At 40.3% G+C, this 21637-nt stretch overlaps 1 protein-coding gene across 1 annotated transcript in view; it reads left to right on the top strand.

Moving 5' to 3' along the window:
• The window catches only part of fal (SAM and HD domain containing deoxynucleoside triphosphate triphosphohydrolase falten), a 97614-nt gene extending 78036 nt beyond the window's left edge, over positions 1–19578 (top strand). Inside the window, exons 10-13 of the mRNA XM_080280262.1 lie at positions 1265–1460; positions 8457–8665; positions 13224–13338; positions 18816–19578. Coding sequence (XP_080136388.1) covers positions 1265–1460; positions 8457–8665; positions 13224–13338; positions 18816–18944 — 649 coding nt within the window. The 3' untranslated portion in view covers positions 18945–19578. The remainder of the gene's footprint in view (positions 1–1264; positions 1461–8456; positions 8666–13223; positions 13339–18815) is intronic.
• Positions 19579–21637: the final 2059 nt, after the last annotated feature.

Raw genomic sequence — 21637 nt, 5'->3', positions numbered from 1 at the left:
CGACCCCCCCTGGGTGACGGGGTTGTATCGCCGTCTGAGTACCTGTAGGAAAATATTAGCCAAAAATCAGAGATTAACCCTAGAACATTATACTTGGTATGGCAGATAGTACTTACATTCAGCTTTCTCCAGAGACAGGTGTTGAGCCTTCGTGGACTACCCAAGGACTTGTGGAGACTTGCAAAGTTGGGTAACAAAATCTTCACTTTCACATCTCCAGCAACCCGGTTTCCCCTCTACCACAGCCTCATTCTGTCACAGTAAACTTTATACTACAACGTACAGGTAGTTTAGAATCCGTATTTGTACAATAAGCACTGAAAATAAGGCTAAAATCAATGAAACATATGGCCGACATGCAGTGCGGCGGCGGTCTTCCCGTCACTCAACAAACATTTCCATTTTCACAGCTAAAAACGTGTATACTACATTATTTTCAATCATATTACTTCCCAAAAGATCACCGCGGCGCGCTTTTTATTCTGCCTTACGCCCATCACTTTATTCTCGTTCCTGTCAGCCGCTCACACTGACTCGGAAGAGCTAGAACTCGCCATAATGTCACTTTGAAATCCTGCGGTAAACTGACGCTAAACAGGGGCAAACCGTGCGAAAAAAAGCTAGTGTGACAACTGGGGAAACAAGCGTTTTCTATTAGCATAAACTACTTGTGAGAGGAGAGCGCAGATTTACAGTTCTGAGCAGTCAGAGCGCTGCCATGTATCGCAGCCAGGCTGGCCAGGCCGTAGTGGGGGGGGGAGGGGGGAAAAATGCGATACTTGGCAACAACGGAGGTCAGTAGTACAAAAGTAAAGTATGCTAATTGTAGCTAAAGGGTGGTGGTACTGATAGACAATACTAGCTGGAACATCCTTGCCCGCGTTTATTCAAAATTAACTTGAATCGCAAACGCGACGATCCGCCGTTATGTCCTTTTTGGCGAGCGTCACAAACGCGACGACCTGCGTTTTAGGGGTTAATGAGCAATCACATTTTGACAAGAAAACTCTGCTCCCGGCACCCGGCAAAGGATGTCCGTAGAATTTTTTGCCCACAACTATAACTAAAATTATATTATAGCAGCGCAAGAGCCCTCCGCAGGAGCAAGTGCGAGGGGCCTGAAGGGCCCACGAGCACTTGTCTGGTCTATGACACTAATTTCTCCCAATTAATAGTTCGGTACCAGTTTATGAAAAAAACTTTGATAGCAATTTTTTGTACCACATTCCTGACAGTAAGGACTTGATTTATTGTTTCCATTCAGAAATAAGCTGGCATTGGGTGATACTTGCGAAGACATGGTTGCCTACACATATTTTACTGATGAAGTCTTCCAGCGAATACTCTTAGCTGAGGAAAACCACCCGGACATCATCAGGGCAAAAGAGATCCTGAAGAATATTTTGGCCCGCAGACTCTACCTCTACGTTGGCCACACTCAGCCCACTAATGAGAAGATAGTAAGTGTTATTTTATTGGTATACTATTGCTACCTCTGGACAAATATATTCAGCTTCACCATTTCCATACATCACCCATCAGTGATAAAATAGTAGGTGTTCAGGTGTGTTTTGTTGATTTGTATGTGCTACTTCTGGATAATTTTATATATAACAGTCGTTTCATTACATGACTGTTCACTAAGTGATAAATCACAGTGAAGATAATTCAAAAGTTATACCTGTTTTTGGAATAATGATAAAAAAAATTGGTTACTATTCCACTACAAAGATCATTGCGACGGCTGCCCCCGAGACTCGTGTGTATTTTTTTTTTTTTTTTTTTTTTTTTTTTTTTTTTAAAGCAAGGAAGAAGGAACCAAAGGCCAGGAGCCCACAAACCATTCCTTTCAAGAAAAAACAAAAATAGTACAAAAGAGAGCCAAATTCAAGATTCGTTCATATCGAGATGCCTAGACACACTGCGTTTGAATGACTGAAGATCATAGGAAGTAGGTAATACAGGCAGAGGGAGACAGTTCCAGAATTGGCCTGTTGCGTAGATGAAGGACTGGGAGTAATGTTTATCTCTTGCCTTAGAGAGTTGGACAGAAAAGGGATAAGAGTTAGTTGCTAGACAGGTGCTACACGCCCATCTTAGAGGTGGAGGGATGAAAGCAGACAGTTTAGTGGAGCAGTGACCATAGAAGTAGCGATAGAAAAGAGATAAAGGTGCAACATTGGCGAAGAGACAGAGGTTGAGGGGAGCCAATAAGAGGAGTTAATGAGACGAAAAGCCTTTGACTCCACCCTATTGAGAAGGACTGTATGTGGGGAGCCTCCCCACACATGAGAATTGTATTCCACACAGGGACGAATAAAACCCATGTAACAAGTCAACAACTGTGCGGGGGTAAAGAAGGTACAGAGTCGGCTTAGCACTTAATCTCATGGAAGCAGATTTTACAAGAGTTGTAATACGATCTTTCCAGGATAAACCCCAAGAGAATGGAACCCCAAGTATGTTTAAGGAGGATGCATGATTGAGCTGGATATTATTAAACATTAGTGGATACTCCTGTGGAGGATTTTGTCAGGTTGATAGGTGTAAGAACTGAGTCTTTGATGCATTAAAAACAACAAGATTACTTTTACCCCAGTCAGAGATATGAGTCAAGTCAGACATTAGGTGTGCCATAGCCTCATCCCGTGTTTGTTGAAGGAATGGCTGAGATGGACGTTGCAGGAACCAAATGGAAAGGTGAAGGATAGAGTCATCAGTGTATGAGTGGATAGGGTTAGGTGTACAGCTTAGAAGGTCATTGATGAACAAAAAGGAAGAGAGTTGGTGAAAGGACAGAGCCCTGAGGAACACCAGTGTTGATAGATCTAGGAGAAGAACATTGGCTGTCTACAGCAGCAGCTATAGAACGACCAGAAAGGAAGCTGTAGATGATGGCACACATAGAGGGATAGAAACCATAAGAGGGCAGTTTGGATATTAAAGATTTTTGCCAGACTTGATCGAAAGCCTTTGAGATGTCAAGTGCAATGGCAAAGCTTTTGCCAAAGTCCCGAAAGGAGGATGGCCAGGAGTCTGAAAGGTAGGTGAGAAGATTACCAGTACCTGAGCCAGCATGGCTGCCCATTGTTTATATGTACAGAACCCCCATCTGGTCTGCACAGGCACCATTGCACGAACCCTTTGAGTCTCGTTCACCCACTCACTCACATGTCTCATGCCTGTTATTGTCTCTCTTGTGTTCTCCGAGTTACCTGACCATCTCACTTGCCTAAGACCATTGCAACACTATCATTATCACCAAGTAGCAGTGCAAGTACGCTTTGAATACTGCTGCATGCAAAGGTAAGTCAAAAGAGAACTTTTAGTGTGTGAAGTAAGTGAAATTCTGAACATGAAAATCATGTGTGGTACTACCCCCTATGGAAAGCGTGGTTCAACTGATGCTGCCAAGGGCAAGGTGTAGCCTTTCCCTTGACTTGAAATTGAACATTATTACCGGTAATTGCCATAAGAAGGGGCAGGGACCAAGTAAGACTGCTGATGCCATAAAGCTACTTAGTCCATGGTCTCGACGATGATAAAGAAATCAGATGCTGTAATTGCAGTGTCACAGAATGTACTTTCTCTGACAGTAGAACATTTAACCAGAGCAAGGGAGCCAGTCCTGGAGGAGATGGAGCGTCTCCTAGCGCTGTGGGTTAATGACCTGAACCGAGCAAAGCAGCCTTTTCACCGCACATTCATCTGCATTAAGGCTTTCAGTCTGTGGATGGATCTCAGTGATAAGCAAGTATGAAGGCCAAGGAGGAGTTCAAGGCCAGCATGGATTGTTTCAGCAGTTTAAGGCCTGTGCTGTCCTTAAACATATGACCATGCATGGTGAGGTTGCTAATGAAGATCGCATGGTGGCTGAGGCCTTCCGTGCACAGCTAAAGGCAGTTATAGAGGACGGGGGGGGTACTCGCCAAAACAGGTCTTAAACTTTGATGAGATGGGCCTATTTTGGAATCAGATATCAAGGAAGAACAGTGTAGTGTACATCAGGGTGCAAGGCAATCAAGGGCTGCTGCATCCTCCACCTTCGTGCCAGTGCAGAGGGGGACCTGAAGCTCAAGCTGCACCTAGTGGGAGAACCCCCCAACCCCTGGCATGGTTTGTAAAAGAGAACCTTGGGGTTATTTGCAAGGATAACCCCAAGGCCTGGCTGATATCCGCACTCTGTAGGTCGTATTTTGCAGGATACCTGTTCCCCCTCCTGCGTGACTATACCATCAGGAGCAACCTTGCCATCTGTTTGCTCTTGCTGGTTGACAATGCCCTGAACCACCCTGAGGGCATGGAGGACTGGGTAGATAGTATCAAAGTGGTGCATCTGCTCGCCTGACACAACATTGCTGCTCCAGCTCATGGATCAGGGTGTCATTGCAACCTTCAGTGCATGCTACCTCTGCCACAAGGTGGAGCAGGTGGTGAGGGCAGGTGACTCTGGGATGATTAGCAGGGTGCAGCAGTTTTGGAGGGAGTACAACATCAAGCACGCCACCAACAGTATAACAGTGATGTGGAAGGAGGTGTCGCCAAGCACACTGAATGCCATCTGGCACAAAGTGTGGCTGGAGTGTGTGTATTTCTTAATGGGGTTCCTAGTTTTGGAGAACATCCATTGAGACATCCTTGACCACTTGCACGAGGCAGGATTTGAGGAGGTTGATGAGGAAGATGTGCAAGAGGTCATGGACAGCACACAAAGCAGCTGTCCACAGAGGAACTCGTTGAGCTCAGGGGATTGATGGAGGAGATACAGGAAGGCAACAAGGACAGGCACCTTCATGTTTGTGATATAAAGACCTTGAAGCTGTAATTTACTAGGGCATTTCATTCATCTGGGACAAGGACCCAAACCTGGAGAGGCATAACTAATCCACACATTGCATCAAACAACACTTAAAGGCATACAGGGAGCATCTGGCAACTAGGAAAAAAGCAGTATGGCAAATCACCATCACCTCCTCCCTCTCCCCTGCTGGCAGCACCAAGTAAGACCCAAGGCCTTGAACAAGTGGTACGCAGATGCAACATCTGGATTGCCTGCCTCAGTCTTATCTGCCTTGTCTTTATCGCCTCCTGGGACACCTGTACACCGCACAGCTACACTCTCCCTTACCCTCACAATTCTGCTCTCCATCAGCCTTACTGCATCATGCTGTATCAGCCAGAATGCATAACTCTCCCTTGGCCTCACTGCATTGCTCTCCATCAGTTCCACTACATAACTCTCCCTTGGCCTCACAGCATCACTCTCCCCATACCTCTTCACCTTCTGAGGATCTGGAGCGATCGTTCAGGCCCTCCTGAAGTTCCCCAGCCGTGGGGGGTACCCTTGGTAATGACTTGGACCAGCCTAGGACAAACTGAAGGTGGGTGGCGGAGGTTTTAGGGGCATTTTAGGTTTTGTGGTCAAGGGCACCCTCCGTAACTCCGTTGAGCCCATGTTATATCGACTTCACTGTATGTTAAATCATTGTGTGATAGGTTTTCACTTGATGCGACTGTGTCTCATAGCGAATTGTGACTATTTTATTGATTTATTTGAGTTTTACCTCCTTGTTGGCCACATGCAAGCTCTGCAATGACAAGACAATAAATATGTGTACTGATTTATTCTTGGTATCTCTGAACAGTTTTATTCACCTTAGGTGATACTTTTCCAACTGGAGGAATTAGATATCTTTGATGTATTTTTGTACACAACTTTATTCAGCTTTGGAAATAGTTTTCAATCTGTAGGTGTTAGATAGTGCCTTCATAATCCATTCAGTATGTGAGGCCTTTCCTGAGTGTATTTAAATTATATGAAATAGCAAGAATAAACTGAAAAACTGAGGGTGAAGTGCTTGAAAGGGTACAACAAGGAAGAAAGGTTGCTGGTTCCTTGAAAGCAATGATACGAAACAGGGAAGTGAGCATGGAAGTGAAAAAGTTACTACATGACAGTATTGTTATACCAACTCTGACGTATGGAAGTGAAGCTTGGACGTTGTTGAAAGGACACAAGTCAAGAGCGAGAGCAGTGGAAATGATTTATTTAAGAGGAGGCAGTGGAGTCACATTGAGAGACAGGCTGACAAATGAGGATATCAAGGAGCTTTGTGGTGTGGATGTGGATGTGATAGGAAGCGATAAGAGAAACACACTGAGGTGGTTTGGCCATGTGGAGAGGATGGAGGGTGAGAGATTGACGAGGAGAATGTATGTGAGTGAGGTGGAGGGGGGGAGAGGGAGGGGGAGGCCGAGGATGAGGTGGAGGGATGGAGTGGAGAGGTATATGAGAGAGGGGGATGTGAGTTGGGAGCAGGGCAGTGAAATGGCGGAGGACAGGGTGACATGGGGGCGATTTGTTTGTGGCCACCCTGTATGGGATTAAGGTGTCTGGCAATAGATAGATAGAAACTGAAAAGCATGTCACAAGATTCAGGGGGCTAACTCCTTTTGTAAAATAGCATATAATTCCTCTGTATAGCTAATTATATTCTTCAGTATCTATTATATTTTGTTGCATTATTTTTGTTGCCACCTGAAGATTTCATTCATCTTTACCTCTTTGTTACTGGTAGGTGGTGGTGACCATCATCCATTCATTTAAGGAAGTGCCTTCTCCTTTTGTCTTCACCTCTGTCTTTCAACATCTATGTCTGCCATCATCTCCTTCCTACTTCTCCCTTTCCTTCCTGTCACTGTTTATTACCTTTTTAACTTGACGAGGCTGTACTCAGAGTGGCAAGCCTGATGTTTCTTGTAATCCAAGAAATCTGATACAATGCTGAGCGGTAACCATGTAACCAGATAACGGGGTGAAGTGAATGACTTGCGCCCTTGTTAACTGGTTGGAGATAAACAAATGTGACAACCATCCAGGACCAAACGTCCACACTTTTCCTTCCACCCTGCTGTCAGAAGGTGCTGTCAAACTCAAGGGAACATCAGCTCACTGCATGGAATGGATCTGCAGAGGCAGTTGCCTTTCTTTGGTTGATAGTTCTGCTTAGCCAGACAGACCAGAGTTAATTAACAAGTACAGCCTCTTTATTGGCTACACTCAGTACACTGTACTGAAAAAATAGTAGGTGTTCAAAAACTTCATTGCTCTTAACCTTCGCATGGTTAGGGCAATAACTTTCTCTTGTGGCTAACACCAGACAATTTTATTCAGGTGAAAGTGAGTCTTGGGAGCCTAAGAGTGTTAATACTGTCATCATCAACCTGTCATCTGGCAAGCACTGAGTGATTAATTCAACTGAATCCTTGCAGTTTGAGAATGTTAATCCTGTCACCATTAACCGTCTAATAATTCCAGCTCTTGCCAGATAATTTTATTCAGCTGAGAGTTTATGTGGTAGGAGCCTGAGAGTGTTAACTCTGTCACCATTGCCCCTTCTCATGGTTGGACAACTCTAGTATTCTATTCCAGATAATTTGATTTAGTTGAGAGAGTGTCATAAGAGTCATAGGATGTTAATACCGCCACCATGAACACTCTTTTGGTTCAAATAACTTTCATAGTCTAATCTATCAAATGCCAGGTGATTTAATTCAGCTGAGTGAGTCATAGAAGGCTGAGAATGTTAGTACTGTCACCATTAACCCTTTTATTGTATATCATTACAGTGAGGTATATGAGAGAGGGGGGTGTGAGTTGAGAGCAGGGCAGTGAAATGGCAGGGGACAGGACGACGTGGAGGCGATTTGTTTGTGGCCACCCCAAATGGGATTGAGACATCTGGCAATAGATAGACAGGTTACAGTATACTTTACTAACCCCAGCTTTTTATTTATTTTATTTATTTTTATTTTTTAAAGAAATGTAAGCAATTATAGGACAATAAACTGTTTTTAAGGGTAGCACCAGGCAGGTTTGTTCTGAGGAGAAATCCTAGCAGTCAGAGGGTAAATTAAGACTAGTGTCACTGTGCTTAGTATGGACACCTTCCCAAAAAAGTATCAGCACCTTTGGGTAAGATGGTTGTGAAAATGAGCAACTTTTGCAGACACACGAGTCTGTAAATGTGGTGCGTCAAAACTTATACCACCCAAAAGTGAATCTTTTTGCAATTTTGAGTTCTGATAATGACCAAAGATAATATTTGCACCTATACTTGCAGGATGCCCCATATATCACAATGCTTCATCCATGTTTCAGAATAATATGTGCAGTAAGAGTGCTGAATAATTTTTGTGTGGGTGTACAGTACAGCACTATACTGTTTTTGCTCTATCTTGGCTCAGATTTTTGTCTTTTTATAGCTTATTTCACATAGCTTTGTGGAAGGAAGAGACATTGCTGCTGCTCTGCATATCTTCCATAGCACTGGTTTGTGACTGGCTTCTTAATCTAATGTTAATCTGTTCATACAGCTGAGCACTCAAGATGGAGAGATGGGAATTTTAGGCCAAGTTAGAGTAAAAATGTTATAACACCAAACAATTTTTTGCAGGAACCAGAAGATCTGATGAAAGCCATGGTAAAGAATATTCCTCCAGAAAGTAAACTTAATGAAGAAAAACTGGGAATACAAGTTGTACACCTAAGCTATGGCATGGGGAATGAAGATCCCATAGAAAGAGTTAGATTCTTCAGCAAAACCAGACCAAACCAGTTAAAATTCATTCGCAAAGAAGAGGTATCCACCATGCTGCCTCAGAGGTATGTAAAGTTTGTCATTGTTGTTACTGATAGCCTATAATTTTTTAAGTATTACTGTAATTCAATCATTGCCAGTTTAAGTGAAGTGATGTTTCTTGCGTTGTTTTATAATTCTCTACCAGTCAGTATAGTTCTGGGTAAAATATGCTGATTGCAACATTGGATTAGTGGCTTCTTCCTTAGCATCCTCAGTATGAGATCATCTCTTTATTTGCTCTTTTTTATGGTCACTTATTATTTTTTTTTTTTTACGTAACTGAAAGGAGACCTCGTACACTGAAGGAGTTACTGTAGAGACAAGTTTTGTTAATTCCTGAGTACTGTATCCATCCATCCATCCATCATCCAATCCTATGCCACCCCATGAGGAGCATAGGAGCCCAGGACTAGGCAAGTTGGTCCTGACATTTAAGATGAGAGTGACCAGCCTCACTCATCCCTGAGTGGCATTACGTGAGCAGTGAACCCCAACCACCCCTTAGATATAAACCTGCACTGGTTCAATCCAGTTAGAGTGCCTCAATTTCCCACTAAACCACCAGACGCCATAATTTGGTTATATGGTTATCACCCAGCGTAGTAAATGGTTTCCTGGTGTACAGGAAACCATTTGGCTTGTCACTCAGTGTTGAGTCATCCATAGGCAGAAGGAAGAGGATTGAGCAAAGGAAAGAAAGACAGAGGAGGAAGTGTAAAGTTACCCATAGGCAGAAGGAAGAGGAAAGGATGAAGGAAAGAAAGACAGAAGAGGAAGGAAGGGAGAACAGGGCAGACACCCAAAGCAGCACTACATTGAGTGAGTGGATGGTGAGCACCCCCACCTACCACCATAATGAGGATAACATTTCGTTTATTTTCTTGGTACTGCAAAATTATCTTATTCATGTAAGAACATATATTGTGAGATGAAAAGTGCCAAGAATGGCCTACTTAAATAAAAAAAAATTATGCAAGAAAATTTCAGCGCAGTGTACAGTATCATGTATTGCCACCAGGTATATAGGTCAGTCTCTTACCCTTAACACCTCAGTATGAGGAAATCTTTTCATTTCTTGCTACCACTAAGAAATTTTATTCATATTATGAAGGACTGCCCTCCAATTTGAAAAATCTCTTTTAAGGTACATGACATTGGAAGTAACAACAATAAAACAAGAAATAATTTATCCAGATTCAAGGAGTTAAACATTGTGCACTGCCTAGTCTTGAGCTTCTACAGTTTGAAGGAAGGAGGTATTGAAGTGGCTGATTCTACTAATAAAATACAGTATTTCATTGATTAATATTGTATTGGCAGAGTCCTCATGGAAGTATTAAATTGAGTAGTGAGAAAGCTGGGGTTGAGGATTGGGATATTGGGATAGTTATTGTGATGTATGTAAATGTTACGATGTATTATTTGATTCCTTGGAACGTACGGCAAAGTTTTGGAGAATAAGGTTAGAGCATATATACAGTGTACATGTACAGTACAGCTATCATCATCTTAACATTTACAGTGGACAAATTTTATTCCTTCAGTTCAGTGAAGTACCATATTTTTAGTCTGTTCATGGTTTTCCAACTTAGAACAGACCTTTTGTACTGAAGGGTTGAAAGCACTCTGTTATTGACTTCTTCAGTTCCAAAAGTCTCTCCTGGGGTAAATCATATGCTGTATTTATTAAAGTTAGCTTGGATAAAATAAAAAATGCATAATTGGATTAAAGGGGTAGAAGTGATAAGTCTGATATGTTATGCAAAGTTAATCAAGATACAGATTTGATTGAGTTTTTATTGATTTCTGTCAGGAGATTATTCTCAGCACAGTGCCTTTTCTCATGCTGATAGCTTTTCCCAGCAGATGGTATTGTTTACTTTAACCCGTCACTTCCCGAGCAATTTCGCACCTCCGACACCCCCCAATCCCGAGGTATTTTCGAAAAAAATTTTTTTTGGCTAAAACCTCCGCTTTTTGTGAGAAACATCGAAAATTCATAGAGAAATCGCTCACCTGAGGTTTAAAATACTCGATCCAGGTAGCAGTACCTCCTTACCTTACTGGGTTTTCTAACAGGCTGGCACCAAAGAAAACGAGTTCTTTGGGAGGGTAACTATTTCACACCACTCATAAACAGTATTTATTTATTTACTTGGTACGAATTTATATGTAGTACGAGAGTATATTGGTTTTCAAACAGTAATATAGGCATTATAAGCATTGTTTCACTCACTTACTCATCACCATACCTGACCTTTTTTTGCCACATTACCTGATCATCATTTCTGACTGTTTCTTCCTCTAATGCCATGTAAACTTTGTCCTCCACATTGTCATCGATTAGGGAATCACTCTGGCCCTGAATGTCTTTATTGTCCAGGTCACTGGTAACAGGTGAATTGCAGAGACAATGGTGTGCAGGGGGGGGGAGGTTATGCGGTGTAAGGCATTGTCCCTGCTTGGCATTTTGTAGAGGAATAGAGGAAGGTGTCCTGTGTATACGTATGAAAAATCAAGCATGAAAACTGAAAATTGTGCAAATTATTCATTCATTCATTGCCAGATGCCATGTATCCCAAACGGGGTGGCCAAGGGCTTAGAGTTAATGGGGTGCTTTGGGGCCGCCATTGAAGTGGTCGAGCCTGCCACTGACAGTGAACAGTCGCACTCTCATGAATCATTAATAATATATCTTTGTGTGGACTTATGATTCAAATTAATGTTTGTAATGTGTAGAGGAATTATTTTTTTCTCAAATAATTGAGAAGAAATGAAGGGAAACTACTTATTATTTTCATAGTAATACGTAAAAAATATTTATCCAGCTAGATTAGCATCAAATGAACTCCAAGATCCTCATTTATTTTGCATTAGTAGTCTTTTATTGTACTGAAAGAGGTGGAGTTACATTACTCACTATTGGCTGGAACGAAATACTTTGTAATTGCCCTCTTCAAGTCGATTACAAGCCAATATAAGTAAAAAATCGGTACGACGCTCGTAACATCCCTAATATCCAAGTGGCGCATGCGCATTGAAGGTACAGTCTCAGGGACAAGATAGACTCTGCTTTTGTTTACTAATATTGCGGCACCCAAGATTTTGTAATATTCACATTTGAGGACATCAATATAATTTCAGAAAGGCTGTCTTAGATAAATATTTTTACAGATCAGCTTCTAACTAACTGCTCTATGCTGCAAGATATTACCAAATTCTTCTGTTACTGTGCTTTCATTTCACCTGCAAGATATTACCAAATTCTTCTGTTACTGTGCCTTCATTTCACCAAAGATTTTGTGTGCATGTGGGAGAAGAGGGATGTTGTTGATAGTGAGGTGTGAGTTATGACTGTGTTCTACCATAAAAGAGGCCATTCTGAGTCTTTTTGTAGTACACCAGTCATGAAGTGTGTGTGGGAGTGTTAAGTCATCTGGGTAGGAAACAGTGTGTACTTTGTGAGTGAAAGTGAAAAGCACATTTATATATATATATATATATATATATATATATATATACATATAGTTTTCTATATATACTTATTATAGAGAATATATTCTATTCTGGATTGATTAGCCACTTTGAGAAATATATACATACTGTATGACACTATATTATCCAAATTGTTTATTTTGTAATTTCATCATTCATAATCTGAGGAAATTGATGGCCACCCCTATTAATGCACAGGGGAACACAACAGTACGATCCTGATTCTCAGCGTGCGTCCTCTCGACTTCAGTCCAGCCTTCCGACCTCTCTCACGAGCAGGCAAAAAATGACTGTTGACCGTTCCTGGATTTGGGACGGTTTGTCGAAATCGTTGACTGAAGGCGAATTTAGGCATTAATAAATTTAAGTTAGTAAATCGTCTCAGAGGAGGAAAATATGACTTTCCTCATTGAAATCATATATTAAGAGATACAAATCTACTCATTTCTAAAGAATTAACATAGAAAACATTAAATTATAAGGGATGAATGAGCTGACTAGTTGCTAGACTTGCCAGATTAGAATATTTTTACCTTTTTGTATGACTCATACAAATGAATAAGCTCTTGTTGTGTGTATTCATTGGAGAGTGTAAGTGGTTTTGTAAGTAGGAATGGCATTAATCCTATCACAAGTGCACACAAACAAATGCAGCATATGATTCATGAGCATGCGTGTCCTACGACGTTTGTGGCAGGCTCGACCATGACGATTGTCAATTGTCTTCCACCCACAAAGCACCCCATTGTTTTACAGGAAGGGGCACTAATCCTCCACCAACCCCACTTGACACGTAGGGATGCCAACAGCATCTGGTGTTCCCAGGCGGTCACCCATCCAAGTACTAACCAGACCCAACGTTGCTCCTTGCAGTTGCGCATTGTACCAGTACGTCGACGGGACTTGCAAATGCAAAATGTTGCAACATACCCATACATCGACGGAACGCCTTGGGTTAAGATGGCACTATTTACTTCAGTAACCTGGGGAAGTTTGATAACTCTTTGCAAGTTTAGAGTTTGATATCTTGCAGTGTTAACTCCTGATTTGTCTAAGTGAATAATTTCTTTTTATCCTGTTTCTCAGGTTCCAAGAGATTGTGTTCCGACTAGTGTGCAAGACTGATGAGGAACAGGCCTTTAAAGATGCTCGCATTACTTTTGCTGCAGCCTGCAAGGAACTTAAGCTAAAGGATCCAGCGGTTAGAATCTTAAATGCTTTGTGTACCGGGTTTCAGGAAACCTGTAGGCTTGTCACTCAGTGTAGAGCCACCTGAAGAAGAAAGAGTAGTGAAGATGACCGAAGGGGAAAGGGAAAGGTTGGAAGAGAGGAGGGCAGATACAAAGAGAGAGAGAGAGAGAGAATGAGAAAGGGAAAATAAGTAGGCAACACTGCACCAAGTGAGTGGATGATGGTCGCCACCCTGCCACTAACATGTTGGTGGTAAATGGCAGGGGGGGGGGGAAATAGGAGCTGATCAAGTATTAGCAGACCATTTCACACCCCGTAATTTTAGCCATGTTGGTTTATGACCATTTGTTGTAATGAAAAACTTGGTTGAAAGAAGAAATTAATACAGAGTGGTGGCAGTGAGGTAAGAGAAATGAGAGGTTACTGATGAATCAGTATCTGCTCTTTCACTTAAAGTTGCCCATAGTTCACCATAAAGTTGTTTTGATGTCAGAAGTTAGTTTGTGTGTGTGTGTGTGTACAGTATTTTACCTATTTGTAGTATACAGGAATTGAGCTAAGCTTGTGTTGTCCTGTCTTCATATCTACATTTATCCAGTCTAGTTTTAAATACATGAATGTTTTATGCCTGCACCACCTCTTCATCTAAGTCATTCCAAATTCCTATGCTTCTCTAAGGGAAAGTGAACCTTTTAAGATCATTAAGACATCTACTTTTCCTTGACTTGAAGTCATGACCTCTTGTTCTTCCATCATCCAACAAAAAAGATCCTCTGTCGACCCTTTCCAGTTCTCTTACATTTCTAAACATCGTGATCAAGTCACCTCTTTCCCTTCTCTCTTGTGTGTTGGTAACTTCAGTTTTTCCAATCTCCTCGTAGGTCAGTTCCCTTAGGCATGGTATCATCCTTGTTGCCATCTGTTGAGCCCTCTCCAGTTTATCAATATGCTTCTCCAAATGAGGTGATCATACCACAGCTGCAGACTCTGCTCTTGGTCTTATCGTGGTCACTATCAACCTCCTCGGCATTTCCTCGTTCATATAATTAAAAGCCACTCATGTTGGTCAGTAATCCATAAGTGTCTCCAATGATTCTGTTTATATGCTTTTTTGGTGACAAGTCATCCTGAATAATCACTCCCAAGCTCTTCTCATCTTTTCATTACTAATTATCTCATTGCCCATTTTAATATGTCCAGTGCAGTCTTTTTTATTTTTTTTTCATGCGTAATACATGACATTGTTTGGCATTAAAATCCATTCTCCAAGTCTGGCTCCAGCTGTGGAGTTAATCCAAGGCCTGCAGTTTTTTACAACTGTCAATACATTTAATATGTTTCATGATTTTAGCATCATCTGTGAACATACTCATGTAACTATTCAGACCTTCTGGCAGATCATTTATATATATCAAAAATATTACTGGAGCTAAGACGGAGCCCTGGGGCACTCCACTAGTCACATTTCTCCATTATGCAAACTTGTCTCTTTTAACTGTTCTCATCTGCCTTCCTATCAGATAATCTCCCATTCACTTCAATAGGTTTCCATGCACTCCTGCAAAGGTCTTCAACTTCCACAGCAGTCTCTTATAGGGCACCCTGTCAAATGCTTTCTTGAGATCAAGATAGACACAATCCACCCATCCCACTCTTTCTTGTATAACATCTGTTACCCTACTATAGAAACTTAATAGGTTGGTAAAGCAAGATCTTCCTTCCCTAAAACCAAATTGTCTTGGTGTTATCACTTCATTTTCTTCTAAATACTTTGTTCATCTTTTTCTAATAATTTTCACAGTTTAATCTTGCATACAGCACTAGTAAATGATACAGGTCTACAGTATAGTTTAGTGGATCTTCCCTATCTTCTCCCTTGAAGATTGGCACAATATTTGCTCTTTTCCAGTCTTTAGGTAACTCCGTTTTCCAGAGAGCTCTTGATGATCACATAAACCGGCCACACTAATTGGTCTGCACATTCCGATCCATCCAGCCACACCATCTGGTCCCATTGCTTTTCACACATCCAAGTCCCGCATCAGTTGTACCACCTCATTTATGTCAACTGCAGTTTCTGTCATTCCCATCATCCTGGGTTCCATTTCAGGTTCTCTAAACTCCTCCTCCAACATACAGACTGACTGCAGCTTGTTGTTCATTATTTTGCACAATTCTTCTTCTCTTTCATAAGTTACACCCGTCCCTCAGTCATATTATACTTTCCTTAACTTTCATTTTACCATTTACAAACCTATAAAATAGTTTAAGCTCTTTCTTACATTTAGTTACAATATCTTTTTCATATTTCCTTTCCTGCTCCCTCTGCACCCTTACGTATTCATTTCTTACCTTCTTATACTCCTTCCAAGCCCTTTCACTATACCTTCTCACTTTATTCAGTGCTCTTTTCCTTGCCTCACGTGCCATTCTACACCTGTTGTTAAACCATTCTTTCTTCCTTTCCACTGCTGCAGAGAATTTTGGGACATACTAGCTCCTGTTTTAAGTGCTTCTGTCAGAAACTCATATTTCTCCTCAACATTTGTGATCGCATTCATTTTTCCCCAATCTACATTTTGGAAAAAGTTCCTCAGGGAAGCAAAGTCTGCCTTCCAATAATTGTATCTGTTCCCTCTGTGTTTTTCATCTCTCTCTCTCCTTCTGTAACTCCCACCACTTCCATCTCAATAACCAGATGATCACTTTTATCAAAGGGGCATTGGTAGGTTATGTTCTTCACATCATTTTGGTCCTTTGTTAATACCAAGTCCAGCCTTGATGGTTCGTTATCTCTAATTCTTGTATTTTCTTTAATTAATTGAGTTAATATGTTTTCCATCACCAGTTCCATTAATTTATTTCCCCATGATTCCTCATTGTTCCCAGCATCCACACTTTCCCAATCAACTTCTCTACAATTAAGATTCCCCATATTTATTATTCTATTTCTTTGTAAGTTACCATCTTTAGCATAATAATGGATTCTTTTATTAATTGCTCATAATCTTTTTTAGTCCATGCCCTAGTTTGAGGGGGCATATAAAATACTATTACATCTATTTTTTAATGGATTCTTTTATTAATTGCTCATAATCTTTTTTAGTCCATGCCCTAGTTTGAGGGGGCATATAAAATACCATTACATCTATTTTTCCATTAATTTATTTCCCCATGATTCCTCATTGTTCCCAGCATCCCTACTTTCCCAGTCAACTTCTCTACAATTTAAATCCTGATAATGGATTCTCTAATTTACTGCTCATAATATTTTTTTGTCCATGCCCTAGTTTGAGGGGGCGTAAAAAATACTATTACATCTATTTTTCCATTAATTTATTTCCCCATACTTCCTCATTCTTCCCAGCATCCCTGCATTCCCAGTCAACTTCTCTACAATTAGAATCCCCCATAATTATTATTCTGTTTCTTTGTTAAGTTACCATCTTTACCTTAATAATGGATTCTCTTATTAACTGCTCATAATCTTTTGTCCATGCCATAGTTTGGGGGGGGGCATATAAAATACTACTACATCAATTTTTTCTCCATAACAGTCCTCTATTTCCATTCGCAAAAGTTCAGCCGTGGTATTTTCAGTTTTTTTTTAATTTATTTTTTTTTTTTGTCCAAGTTGGTATGGGATAAAATCATTACACATCCTGCAAACATACTTTCTCTATCCTTCCTCCAAATATTATAACTGTTCCATCCAAATAATTTTGTATCAACATCTTGGGGCAATTTAGTCTCCACCAAGCAAACAATTTCAGGTTTCTTTTAATTTATGTAGTCTCCAGTTTCCCCTTTCTTAGATATTAATCCATCTACATTACTATACATGATACTTAGACTTACTGCCCTAGTAATATCTTTACTCATTCTTCCCTTTTTCATATTCATTACCATCCCCCTTGTTTCCTTCACTTCTAGTTCCTCACATACCACTTCCTTACATTCATATCCATCACTCTCCAAACAAAAGTTTTACATTCTTCCTCTGTCCTCCTGTCATTTTTTTCCATTACTTGTTCCTCCAGAATGTCTCTTTCTTCTTCATTCAGATCTTTTCTTACAATAAGATTTTCCATCCCTTCCTTTTTACTTTGTTTCCAGGTCACTTGAAGTATGTCGTTTACTACGCTTTTTGATGACAGCTTAACCCTTGTTGGTCTTCCCCTTTCTTATGCGTCCCTATCCTCCTTACTTCCTCAGTTTCTTTTCCCCACTTGTTTCCTTCAGGATCGATCTTCCCCAATATTTTTCTCATATGATTCGAGTCTTTCTCGAGTCTCACAGATCTAACCTTTTCTGCCTCCTCCCTGTTTCCAAATATTACCACACATCTATTCCTTTCCATTGTTTCTCTCGTTATTTTTCTTTCTTCAATATATTCACTACATTTTCTTCCATTTCTTTCTTGTCCATTTCCCATTCTTCCTGAATGATTTCCCTTAAGCTGACCACTTCTTTCAGTTCTTCTTCCACATGTGCTCACTTTGCCTTTTGCTCTTCTAACACACTACTCACCTTTACTGTTTTGTTACTGCATTCTTCTAATTTTCTCTATATTTTGATATTTTCTCGTTTCAAATTCTCGATCTTTTGGTTCGCCGTCTCAATGGCCTGTATCAGACTCTGTTTAGTGTTTTCAGTATTTTCAGGCATGTTTGTTGCTACTAGATCCTCTACTTTCTTTACTAGTTTGCTAATTCTCATAATCAATGTTTTAACTAAATCCATCACACTTGTTTCACTGTCAAATCCTGGATATTCGGGTCCCTTGATGTTTATGTTGTCTGCCATGTTTGATGGTTGGTTACAGTACTAACATTTGTTACCAAAATTCCTGTGAACATTCATGTATACTCACTGACACTAGCTTATTATATTTCTGGCAGACTGTATTAACATACAGTACTGTAAACTTCAGACAAGACTATAGAAGACAGGACAAACATAATTCCTGAAAACTACTCATGGTTTGCAGAGGTGGTTGAGACACGTCCGTTTGATCTGGCTGGTCTGCTGTGTGTGTGTGTGTGTGTGTGTGTGTGTGTGTGTGTGTGTGTACTTTTAGCCCCTTGATCATAGACCAAAAACCATGTCTGATTTAAAACTGCTTCACTTCAGGCAGTGTTTTATCCACACACACACACACACACACACACACACACATGTTTTGTCTAATTTACAATATTAGTTGTATAATATACAACAAGCTCTGATTGTACTTTTACTGAAGATATACGAGTGTTATAGATATCCACCTTAACATTTCACAGATAATTAAGATGTTTTATGGATGTTTGCCATAGTTTACAGATTTACTTATACTGTACTTGTAATACATTTATTACCTGTATAACCTGTATGGATGTTGGCCTAGGTTAGCAGATCAACATATAAACAAGAATTATAGATGTTTGTCCTGGTTAACATATGAACTTTTAGTAAATAATTACAGTTATATACCTTGGTTAACAGATTGACTCCTGGCCGAGCATCCTTACACCAGTGAAGCACAATTCTTCCGTTTCCTCATTGTGCCCCAGTTCCACTCAGCCTACCTTGACAGCAGCTCAAAAGCTCAACTTCGATTGTCTTTCAACCTGAAAACAAGCATTAATTAGTCTCGACTATTTCTGTCTAATGGTACTAGAGTGCATCCACATCTTTAATGCTAAGTCATGATTGCATCAGATTTGATGAGCCTTAGTTATGAGGTAGGAATGAGTACTGTATTTGATTACTGGAACAGTTTGTTTTAACCTAATAGGACTGGACCACAACCACTACTGTAATTTTGAATCTTGGTTGCATGAAATTCATTCAGCCTTAGATTTTGGGTAAGAATAAGTCTCCTTTGTTACTTGTCAAATCGACCTGGGAATCTGAGTCCATGCATCATCTGTGGTAAAGGGATTAGGGATCTTTATCAGGTTAGAACAGATGTGCTATTGTCAGTATTTTAACCTCTTGGGGTCTGGCATTGTTCATAGAATTGACTGTTAGGAGCGGGCATTTTTCGCCAAAAATAGGTGATGTAAAAATCGCTCCCATGAAAACTATTAAATCTGTCATAGAAATCTTTTTACCCAGCAAAGTCCAACATTTTAGCTTTAAAGTGAGTGGTGTTCCAATGTCCTATGATTATTTATTGTAGAGCAGTGGCTGAGAACATAATAGTATTTGAGGAGAGGCTTTTTTTTCCCCCACTCTCGGATGCTGAAAATAGGCCATTTTCAAAAACCATTATTTAAAAACTGTTAGATCTGTCAAAATAATGTTGACATATAAGAAAGTGCTAACCTTTAGCTTCAGAATGACATGGCAGATTCCCTAGTCAACGTCATGATTCATACAATGGTGCTTGTGTTTATATTTATGGTGTGCAGTGCTAAATGTTCTGGAACAGAGACATGTTCCAGAAGAAGGACAGACCTTTAGGGGTTAACGGATGCAACTTGCCAGTATTTTAATGCACTATATGATTTGTGAAGAGTTGTTATGCATAATTTTTGGAACCCTTATTATTCCAGTGGATCTGTTTTTGTTCTGTTATTGCTACCTCCAGATGACCTTTTAGCACAGGGGACTCTTCTTTAATGGGAGGGGCTAAATATAGTTTCCACTATTCCCGTCACTTTACTCATTCTATGCTAACTTGATCAAAAACTGCTTTCTCATCATTTTGAATGCCGAGCTGTTGCAAAAGATGAACACTAGAATATGATGCTAGTCATGAAGAAGAGCTACAGAAAGGATGAAGAGCCTTAGCACTGTGTTTTTGTCACTGACCTGCATGAAATTTCTCTAAAAGATTAAAATCTGGGCCAAGTTAAATTAAAAAGAGCATAGTAGAGGTCTGTTGTAAATTGATAAAATCAGCTGGAGGTAGTAAGAATAGATACAGAAAATATGTCATGGAATTGAAGGTGATTAAATCAGTCTCTCTCTCTCTCTCTCTCTCTCTCTCTCTCTCTCTCTCTCTTCCTACCTAATTTTACTTATATTTTTATGTTCTTCAGGTAAATGTACTTACCATCGATAACTAGTGTATTTTTGTTACTCTAGTTAATGTTTGAGAGTGATCCCATTGAGCCTGGGGATGTCTGCTTTATTTTACTCTTGCCATCATGTGATGCTTTTATTCAGCTTACGATAAACGTTTGAATATGAGTGGCTGTAACTAAGTTGAATAGAATTGCATGGTAACAGCAAACTATAGAGGACGTTACGTGGATTCAAGGTGTCAAAGCTACATTGTAACTCCTTTTTTGGTGTTCGTGTGTCTTTACTGAGTCACATGATATTGTTACACCATAGGGTTCATTGATAGATCAAGAACAACGTGTGGACAAGCCAGGATTCTAATCAAAGGTCGCTAAACACTTTGGGATTTTGTTCCTTCTAGGCACTTTACCTCCGTCCTTTACTCAGTGTCCGTTCACTGACAGACTGACTGTCGCTCACTCCTCTCTGACTGGCTGCCGCACACAAACTAGCTGCCACTGGCTCACTGACTCGCACTGTTTGACTGCCTGTTACTAACTAAAACTGTCTTGGATGTGGAATGGTCCCTTTAAATCCCCCCTTCAACACTCTTCCACCAGTGCAGCCCAGAAGATTCTAGAGCCTAGGAGAGAGCTCACATATTCCCACACAGTAATGCACTTAAATTAACAGTACACAATAACAAGAATGACAAGAACAATTTCCTAAGATAAGAGAAAAAGAAAATCAGACAAACCTGTTGGCATTTCTAGGATGTACCTTGCATTTTCAGATATAAAACATTAACCTAATCCTGTGGCATAACTTTTAATTTCTAGTATGTTCATCATATCTCCAGATATAAATCACTAACCTAGTCCAGTGGCACAACTTAATTTCTAGGTTGTTCCTCGCATCTCCAGATGTCCAGTAAACCACTAACCTAATTCTACCAGCACAGTAGTATCGTATCTGCTTCTGGTAGCTTGAGTTACGAATAAAAAAAGAATATGACACACTAGTCATTAATGTGAAAATGATTTTCCATAACACAATTCTATAGTTCTTCCACTCAAGCAGTAAGCACACCAGGTTAAGTTTTAACCTGTACCATGCTAACGACATAGATCTACATCCCTTTCAAAAACGCCGGTGATGTAGATACACAGTAGGGCCTCGCAACTAGCAACCTTAAGAGACTGATGAAACCTCGCTAGTTGTGAAACCACTTGTTTGGAGGCAAACTTTATACTGTATAGCAAAAAATAAGAATAGACTGAAACATTTAGACAGTTCGAATATTTTTCCATTTT

The sequence above is a fragment of the Coenobita brevimanus genome, chromosome 84 (assembly GCF_032717465.1).
Source record: "Coenobita brevimanus isolate Jiangsu-jjx chromosome 84, ASM3271746v2, whole genome shotgun sequence".
Classification (NCBI taxonomy): Eukaryota; Metazoa; Arthropoda; class Malacostraca; order Decapoda; family Coenobitidae; genus Coenobita; species Coenobita brevimanus.
This window is presented reverse-complemented; position numbering and strand designations above follow the sequence as displayed.